The following is a 10011-nucleotide window of genomic DNA, read 5'->3' as shown; positions in this document are numbered from 1 at the left end:
GGGGGGGGGGGGGGGGGCGGGCGGAACAAACCATACCAGTGTAATGATATTATCACACAGTTTTAGGGTAAGGCGCTATGGTATAAACACATTCACCGTGTGTGGTCGATAGCATCAGCGATAAATTATTCCTAACAGGGCTACATCATTGTATGGAACATCACTACTGCCTACCATACATGTATATATAAAGTCACAATCTCTGAAAACCAGGGTGATTGAACACGTGAAATGTGCCTAACAAACAATGATTAATCATCATTGTCTCAGTGGGTGGGGACAGTTAAGTTGGCTGCTAATAACATGAGTAATTCATCATTGGTGTGTATGTATTCATATATATAAAAAAATAACAATAGAATCGCCAGTCATAATGTATGTAGTTTATATATACAAATCTGTGTTTGATGATAAAGTATATAAATATCACAGCAGACGTACGGTTGATCCCGGCGCAGAAGAATCTCTGCCAGTTCATGTTTTTAACATTTGGCAAAATTCACTTTGGTGTTTTACCTATAAAATCTTCAAAAGGTCGTAATGTTCCCCGATTGGTGCATGATGTTATAACGAGCTATTTGATATAGATGTATTAAATCTACCAACAGCGTACAATACATAGCTTCGTCGACTACTTTCGAACATTTATCGTTACTTCTTTCTCGTTAGTCTAGTACCTTGTTAGGGGGCTAACAAAGGTCCAAACCCATTACAGATGTAAAATTCCCAATGGGTTTATTAATAAGAGAGTAATATACGTCTATTATCCCACGCTAGTGAATTTATCAAGTGTATCCGACATTTTTTTCGTTTATATAGCACTCCGTATTCATGCTCACATTCGAGACGTGTTGGGTGGTCCAGGGTCGCTTTACCAGCCTGAGGCAGACCCACTCACTCTCCGGTTGTGAGCTCCCAATTCGATCATCAACTACGTATGTATATATACAAATACTGAAGATAGGTGAAATTAAACTCGTACATACGTCAGTCCTGGGCCGATCTCGTTAGAGACCTATATAGCTGTATTCGTTGATTTATCAGACGGTTCGTAACTTAAAGTTTAGTTAGCTTAGTAATAATATTTAAAGAAAATTTCATACTAAAAACATTCAGTTTTATCACGGACATCCGTGGTTTTATAAAAGAAAGAAAGGGGGTTATTCTTGTGTCGTACTGGTCATTTTGATAGCGAACCAGCTAAGTCCAGATAAATTATAATGTATAAACGTTTAATGAGATAATAGTTTTAAGTTTACAGATATATCTTTAAGCGGTGTTTTCGGTAGTCTTTGTGCGGTGAATGTTAAAGCTGAGGACTACACACAAAACGGTGTATATCACGACTTCACAGCACGCCTGTATATATAACAAAATGCTTACACACACATTCAGTTCACAAATCATATAATTTGATTTTAAAATTAAGTTTTCAGAGCTTCAATTATCCACGGCATGTGTTGAGGTGAGTTCGGGTAAACACCAACCATGTGGAATTCACACAGGGGACAATCATGTGGGCAAAAGAGTTTTGTAGGAGTGACACGCCTCCTTCCTGCAATACCGTTAACCCAATGATACGACGATAATTTGAAATACGTTGAATACCGTCTAGGCTATATGCGAATTGATGTTTGTTATGGTAAAAATACTATGGAATAACAGTTTTTGAATTTATTTTTCTAAGCTTCGCTAGTGTTTTCCCTGATTCCTTCAGTTTTTCCAATATTGAAATTCCTGGCTTTAATTTATACTTGAATATGAGTTACTTCCCTTAGGTTAGATTATTCATCCCGCGCTTTATGATTGATATCGCGGTGAGCGACTTTTGCAATGTGGTTGCAAGGTAGACACGCGGAAGGCACCACCCACCACTAATTGGAGTACTCACGCAACTGGGATTAAAATATCTTATCAATTAAACCGCAGACATATAAAATCAAAACATTTACTTTAATATCCAGCGCTTAAGAGATTAACGTTAAAGATTATACATGTAACGTATTGGCATTCATTATTCACATACATATATACATTTTAATTTGAATAATAAAGTGATTTAAAGATCCTTAAGGTTTGGTGTTAAAACAATTGGTGAGACATGATATAACATGTTTAATTTTGATGTATGTGGGTGGTAGTTTGACAGAAAGTAGATCTAAACCCCTTAAACGTGTAAAGTAAATATAAACACCTTAGTTTAGGTTTCCTCTCATAACTAACCTTCTTCTCTTCTCATACACTAACCTTTCTCTCATCTCACCCCTAACCTCCGTCTGATCTCATCACTAACCCCCCTCTGATCTCATCACTAACCCCCTCTGATCTCATCACTAACCCCTCTGATCTCATCACTAACCATTCTGATCACATCACTAACCTCCCTCTGATCTCATCACTAACCCCCTCTGATTTCATCACTAACCTCCCTCTGATCTCATCACTAATCTCCCTCTAATCTCATCACTACCCTCCCTCTGATCTCATCACTAACCCCCCTCTGATCTCATTACTTACCGACCTCTGATCTCATCACTAACATCCCTCTGATCTCATCACTAACCCCCATCTGATCTCATTACTAACCTCCCTCTAATCGCATTACTTACCCCCTCTGATCTCATTATTAACCTCCCTCTAATCTCATCACTAACCCCCCTCTGATCTCATTACTTACCGACCTCTGATCTCATCACTAACCTCCCTCTAATCTCATCACTTACCTCCCTCTGTTCTCATCACTATCCTCCCTACAATCTCATCACTAACCTCCATTTGATATCATCACTAACCTCCCTCTGATCCCATTACTACCCTCCCTCTGATCTCATCACTAACCTCCCTCTAATCTCATCACTAACCTCCCTTTGATCTCATCACTAACCTCCTTCTGATCTCATCACTAGCCTCCCTCTAATCTCATTACTAACTTCCATCTCAAATCATTTATAACTCCCTTGGTTCTTTAAGGAACAAGTGACATGATCCCCTCACTGCTCCTTATAATTAGCTTTAATTAACAAATTACACATTAAGTACGTATGGGGTGAGGGTGAATGCAATTATGCCCCCATCATGCCACAGGGATTGAACTTCCATATACTAACAAGCTATAATATGATGGTATGTAGTTTACAGCGCTCCTTCGGTGCAACCAATTTACATATTAAACACAAACGTTGAGTGCCTGGGTGGGCAGATGGTTTTTCAATTCTGATGTCTCCTTCAAGTGCAGAAAAATGTACGAAAAATGAATTCAATTCAAAACAGACTATTTATGTACAAAGGGCAATAACTCAATGTAGCATCATGTAATTGTTTAGTAAAAGATATCCAAGTTTTTCCCTACCACTGTGCTTCCAGTCAGATTTGGTGAAAATTCAAACAGTGGTTCAGAAGAACATGTCCTTTGAAGAAACTGCTGACGGGCAGATGATAGACGCCATGGTACAACATAGGCTCATCTTGGTCCTTTAGACCAGGCAAGCTAATATGTATATTTAATGTTTGTGTAGTGAAGAGTGGCCTCTACACCAAATATATCCCTGTATAATATCAAATCTACCATTCTCTTGACTTTAAAACCTTGATATTTTTTTTTTTATTAAAATATTATCTGGTAACAGTAGCTTCTCAATCATATGAATGAACATGATCCTCACAAGGCTTACATAAAATGCTTGTAAAGGGAGATAATCTACAAACTACTTGTACTGCCAACAATGTATGTAAAGGGAGGTAATCTACAAACTACTTGTACTGCCAACAAGGTATGTAAAGGGAGATAATCTACAAACTACTTGTACTGCCAACAATGTATGTAAAGGGAGGTACTCCACAAATTACTTCTGCTGCCAACAATGTATGTAAAGGGAGGTAATCCACAAATTACTTGTACTGCCAACAATGTATATGTAAAGGGAGGTAATCCACAAACTACTTGTACTGCCAACAATGTATGTAAAGGGAGGTAATCCACAAATTACTTCTACTGCCAACAATGCATGTAAAGGGAGACAATCTACAAATTACTTGTACTTCTCCAGATGTATTTAAAGGGGGGATTAAAGCATGCATAGGGATATGATTCCAAAGCAGTCGTATTCTTAAGTCCATATGTAAGTTTCCCAAAATAGCTTATGTTTAAAATAATTGGTATGAAGTAAAGATAAAGCACTCCATGGTAGGTGCTGTAAGTACATATGAAATTTCAGAAAGATCCATCCAGAGATATAGCGAGAACAATCTTCAAACAGAGCTCCACACCCCTATGCCCCTAGGGGGGTCATACCCACCAATTATTCAAAATTGAGACTCCTAGGCCCAAGGATGCTCCAGACTAAATAAGAATAAAATCCCTTAATCCTGATGGTCGAAGAAGGACTTTAAAGGTTTTACCTGTATTTCTCTTATTGGGCCCCGCCCTTCTGCACCCTGGGAGACCACACCCAACTGCTTATACAAAATCGAGTCCCCTTGGTCCAAAGATGATCCAGACTAAATAAGGATAAAATCCGTAATCGCTATGGTAGAAGAAGGATTTTAAAGGTTTTACCTCTATTTCCCCTATTCGGCCCCACCTCTCTGCCTCCAGGGGGGTTGGACACACGGTTTATACAAAATTGTTTTCCCTTCACCCAAGGATGCTTTATACCAAATTTGGACAAAATCCTGTCATTCGTACAGAAGAAGAAGGTATTTGAAGAATTTGCTATGTTTCCCCTATTGGGCCCCTCCCTTCTGCCCCCCAGGGGGGCCACACTGGCTGGTTATACGAAATTGAGACCCTTTTGCCCAAGGATGTTCCAGACTAAATTAGGATAAAATCCCTTAATCCCTATGGTAGAAGAAGGATTATAAAGGTTTTACTTCTATTTCCTCTTTTGGGCCTCACCCCTCAGGTCCCAGGGGGGGCCACGCCCACTGTTTATACAAAGTTGGTTCCCCTTCACCCAAGAATGCTTCATACCAAATATGGACCAAATCCTTTCATTCCTACAGAATAAGAAGGATTTTAAAGAATTTGCTGTTTCCCCTATTTGGCCTTGCCCCTCAGGACCCTGGGGGGCCAGACCCACGGTTTATACAAAATTTGTTCCCCTTCCCCCAAGGATGCTTCTGAGCGAATATGTAACAAATCCTTTCATTCCTACAGAAGAAGAAGGATTTTAAAGAATTTGCTATATTTCCCCTATTGGTCCCCGCCCCTCAGCCCCCAGGAGGGCCAGACCAACCATTTATACAAAATTGAGTCCCCTCGGCCCAAGGATGCTCCAGACTAAATTAGGATAAAATCCTTTAATCCCTACGGTAGAAGAAGGATTTAAAACGTTTTACCTCTATTTCCCCTTTTGGGCCCACGCCCCTCTTCCCCCAGGAGGGCCACACCTACTGTTCATACAAAATTGAGTCCCCTTGGCCTAAGGATGCTCCAGACCAGAGTCAAAATCTACTTGGCAGTTCAGGACTAGTAGCATTTTAAAGGAAAAGTTGACGGAGGGACGATGCGGTATGAAGGACCAAAGTGGGCTAAAAAATTGGTTAAACACTAATCTATGAATTGATCCCAGGAAATTGTAATATAAAGTCATTATGGTACATTTTTTCGTCTATGTGTATCAAAATAAAACTCAACTGACAAGCTTGTGTCCAAGTGAAACCATACTGTTTACAAGTCATCAATTGGCCACTTTTAACTCATTCACCTCTACATTACTATTTAAACTGGTCTGTGATTTGGTAAGGTACAAATATGACTTTAGGGGTGAATGGGCATCAACAGTAAATAACTTGCTTTCATAAGAATACCTGTAGATACATTTCCACACATTTTTTAAAACACAAACTAATTCACTTGCACTCTTGCATTAAGTTTGATCCAAATCAAAAGAACATACAGTCTCATTATTTCTTAAATAAATCTAAATTTGAACTACAAAAATTCAAAGCAATGAAAATACATTCAGATACATAACCTGGGGCAGTTCTTCTGAAGTATGACCTAACAGTTTGACCAGACTGACCAGACTTTTAAAGCAGGGATGGACACAAAGTGGTCACATGCTACGTCGCTCCTGTGGAGTCTTGCCCAAGACCTTTGACCTCTGCATACTCAACATTGAGCATTATATGATGTAAAGTAGACAAACTCTGGAGAAACAAAAAGGCCCTGTACCAAGGGTCAAGGAAGTTTTGATGAAGGGACCATCATTTTCTAGAACACAGACGTTCATTGAAGACCAGGATTCTTATCCAGGCCAGGAACTTGCACCTAATTATCTTCATAAAAACAAAGAATATCCAATTTTGAACAAAATCAAAAAATTGTTTATTAAAGAAAATTGTATTTTCCAGAGCACTAACATGCATTCACACTGATAGAGATGCAGATCTTATATTTTAACTCTTTGTACTTTATCAAAAGAAGTGAGTCACTATAAAGTAATGACTCAGTTATAAGCAGTTTTCACAACAGACCTATACATGTAGTGTTTTAGTGAGAACATTTTCTGCCTTTTCTATTCTATTTCTAGGAGTCAAATTGCTTTCAATTGTGATAATAAAGTTGACATTTTATGTAGTTGTTTGTAAGTTTTGCACTGACCCGTTGGGAAACAGTAAATAACAATTATGATGTCATAATCAAAATAGGCAGGTGCAAGCAAATGTTGTATATCTGCCTTGAACTTTGTTTGTCAACTGAGTAACATGTGTGTCTGATAGGGATGTAATAAATAGTAAAAGTTTCAGTTTCTTGATACATGCCACTTATATCTTTTATTTAAATAAATGCAGAAATAAGTACTATAAATGACATCACAGTAATTTGTGTGGAAATATACACTAATGACAAAACAGAAACATAAAGGAAACATCAAATGACATAAACCTTTTCAATTTTGAAATCTTACAATGATGACCAAGTAGAATGTTTGGAAAGCACGAGTTTGTTTTGATAAAACCATCATCCATTATCATGATACTGATTCCATTGAAGTATTTAAATAGGAATTTGTTGATCCTAACATACAGTAAGAGTTTCAATTGCAGTGTGCATTAAGGGTATATGGTATCTTACCTATTTAAACTGTGGTTTTTGCTAAATTTATCTCCCTTGAGTTTGTTTCCTAATTATTGGAGTGTAATATAATGCCTTCTGACTTGTTCATCTTGAAATAGAAGATCACTTATTTGATCAAATCTTTATCAGCTTTCATAAAAAGACAGTATACATATCACATTAAGGTAGCATAAATCCTTAAGTCTCCATGTCACAGTAAGGAAGCATTCATCCTTAAGTCTCCATGTCACAGTAAGGTGGCATAAATCCTTAAGTCTCCATGTCACAGTAAGGAAGCATACAACCTTAAGTCTCCTTGTCACAGTAAGGTGGCATAAATCCTTAAGTCGCCATGTCACAGTAAGGTGGCATATAGCCTTAAGTCTTCACGTCATTGTAAAACAATCTGATGTAGGTACAAGTACACACTCAGGATGTTTGAATTAAATGGTTTTAAGTGAAAAAACAGAATACATTAATGAAATTCTTTATGTAAACCTCCCTCTCCTAACTGGTTACAATAGACGTCAACTGTCTTTACCCTGAATCTTCACTTAATGTTGATAGAAAATAAATCATTTGAAAGTACGGAGGTACTCTTCATTTACCTGCTGATGGTTTTATCACCATATTATAGTACTTAGTACATAGAAAAGGTAAGCTGTTTAATTCTGTAATCATCCAAGCTGTTACATAGTACAAAATCTGGTAAAACCAATCAATTCGAAGATTCATTCATACCTTCAGAGAAAAGATTTCAGATATTATAATCTCCACATAAAGAAAATGGCACAATACAGCACTATGAACTTCAAAATTCATATGATACAAAGAAAATTATGCATTTATGTAAGTACAATATAAAGATCACAGCATAGTTTCCAATTGCAAGTCAGTCTGGTCCACATCTTATAGAAAGTCTTGGATTATTTCAACCCTGTCTGGTTCACATTACAGAATGACTTATTGGTTTACATTAAGGGACACACTTTATAAGCCTGTTAAGCTAACATTACATACAGCAACCCAGTGTAATTCTTACATCAGTATGTATCAGATACACTGAAACAGACATCAATATTCCATGAAACTAAATCACTGATTAAAAGGTGTTGTTCTGTTTGCATGTATGATTCGGTTAAACAATCACAACTTTTTCCATACTGTACAAGTTTTTTTAGCAAAAGCCTTTTTACCGTTTTGTTACCACACTGCTATAAATATTCTTTGATAAGGAATCCCTGATTAAAGGTTTTATAGTGATGGCAATGGCGAGTCTGCATAACTACAGGTTCGAGGCGGTCTGGAGTCCCTTACTGATGAGGAAGGCCTCTTGTGTGGGGTCACGTCCGAGGAAGTTCCTTAGCATGTCAGCAGCATCCTGGAAAACATACACAAACTATAGGTAGCAAAAACTATCGAAAAACATGTACAAAATGTAGGCAGCACAAATTACTGAATAAGCAAGAACTGTATGCGCCAGGCTAACTAATATCCCGGCCCCTGCTCTAAGATTAAATATCTGAAAAGGAGAATACCCAAGAAGTCCTATTGAAATAGATGAAATGAAAAATAAATGGCACTAAGAAATACTCCAGTATAGGTCAATATGGTAAAATATACACCTTCATCCAGTTACTTTATAAAGGCGAGTTTTAAATCTTGTCAGTGTAACAGTTCAATACTCCAGTATGGGTCAATATAGTAAAATATAGACCTTCATCCAGTTGCTCTCAGCGGCCTAACCTGACCATGGCCTTCTTACATTTAGCCAGGTCAGACCACCTTGAGTGGGTTGTCTCTGGTCCTGATTTCACCATACTGATCCATATAGGATGAACTGATGTGGCTTTTTAATGTCTTACAATTGAGCCTCCGGGACGTAGAATGAATTTCTTGTAGTCACCGCCAACCTTGGGGCTCATGATGCCCTCCTTCCTAAACCGTGAGTAGAACATGTCCATACAGAACACCTCGCTCCACTGAAACAGAATACACGATACACAATTACCAGGGACATATCAGATTTGTGGGGATCTTGAAAACACATTTTTTTAAATGTGAAATGTTTTTTTATTCCTTGTGCAATGTCTTTCTGACAATGAAGTAACATCTGTGTCTGTTGATTTATCACATCGCAACGCCCAGATAGTGGTATAATTTTTGGACAATTACGGTGTGAAAAAACTTCATAGTCAAAATACTTTTTGATGCAACACTAAATTGCATTATGATATTACGTGTATTATCTTGCATTACATTTCTTCCTGGATGGAGAAGTGAAATAATGCATTGGATACAGACCTTTTTTGGATATGTGGGTCATAGGATAAACAAGATACACTTATCAAATTTAGAGAATATATTGCGAAATAATTATTCAACTTGATGAAGATCATAGATTTGGATATAAAATATATAAATAATAAGCAATCATGATTCTTTCCTCGTTATCTTTGTTATAGTTATTTTCAAAACGATTTTTGCAGGGCAAAACATTTATGTTTAACAGTCACTTTAATTAGGAGTTCTATCATACATGTTGGTGTTGTATAAATGTAGAATAATGACCTGCAGAAATTGATATGTGAAATATGATTAAATTCTCATTAACATGACATACCAGGTATCCGTAGTATTGAGCGTCATATCCGCCGGCCAGATGTCCAAATGAGGCTGGCATGTTGGTCCCCGGTGTCATCTCAATACCTAGAATATCCTTGGAGAGTTTGGCAAACTCAGCAGCAGTGTCAGCCTGTAAACATGTTAAATTGTAATTCATTTTAGATGTAACAAGGCGTTTCATTGGTCACTTCCCTATCTCATCCCAAAGGGGGCAAGAGTTTCTATTAATCTCAACCCGAAGGGGGGGGGGGGGGGGAATTATGATTGGTCCTCTATCTTACCCACAAGGTGGTGAATGATTCTTTTTCTCTTAACCTGTTCTCCCA

The 10011-nt window shown here is 37.7% G+C and overlaps 1 protein-coding gene across 2 annotated transcripts in view; it reads right to left on the bottom strand.

The window, feature by feature from the left end:
• Positions 1–6307: 6307 nt before the first annotated feature.
• Positions 6308–10011, bottom strand: part of LOC110466585 (thimet oligopeptidase-like) — a 29397-nt gene continuing 25693 nt past the window's right edge. For both annotated transcript variants that reach the window (XM_021523173.1, XM_021523172.1), the window contains exons 15-17: positions 9684–9815; positions 8926–9042; positions 6308–8441 (exon numbers count right to left, since the gene is read on the bottom strand). In XM_021523173.1, coding sequence (XP_021378848.1) covers positions 8346–8441; positions 8926–9042; positions 9684–9815 — 345 coding nt within the window. In that variant the 3' untranslated portion in view covers positions 6308–8345. The remainder of the gene's footprint in view (positions 8442–8925; positions 9043–9683; positions 9816–10011) is intronic.

Source organism: Mizuhopecten yessoensis, unplaced genomic scaffold (genome assembly GCF_002113885.1).
Source record: "Mizuhopecten yessoensis strain PY_sf001 unplaced genomic scaffold, ASM211388v2 scaffold11139, whole genome shotgun sequence".
Classification (NCBI taxonomy): domain Eukaryota; kingdom Metazoa; phylum Mollusca; class Bivalvia; order Pectinida; family Pectinidae; genus Mizuhopecten; species Mizuhopecten yessoensis.
The sequence above is the reverse complement of the archived record's forward strand: the minus strand, read 5'-3'. Positions and strand labels throughout refer to the sequence as shown.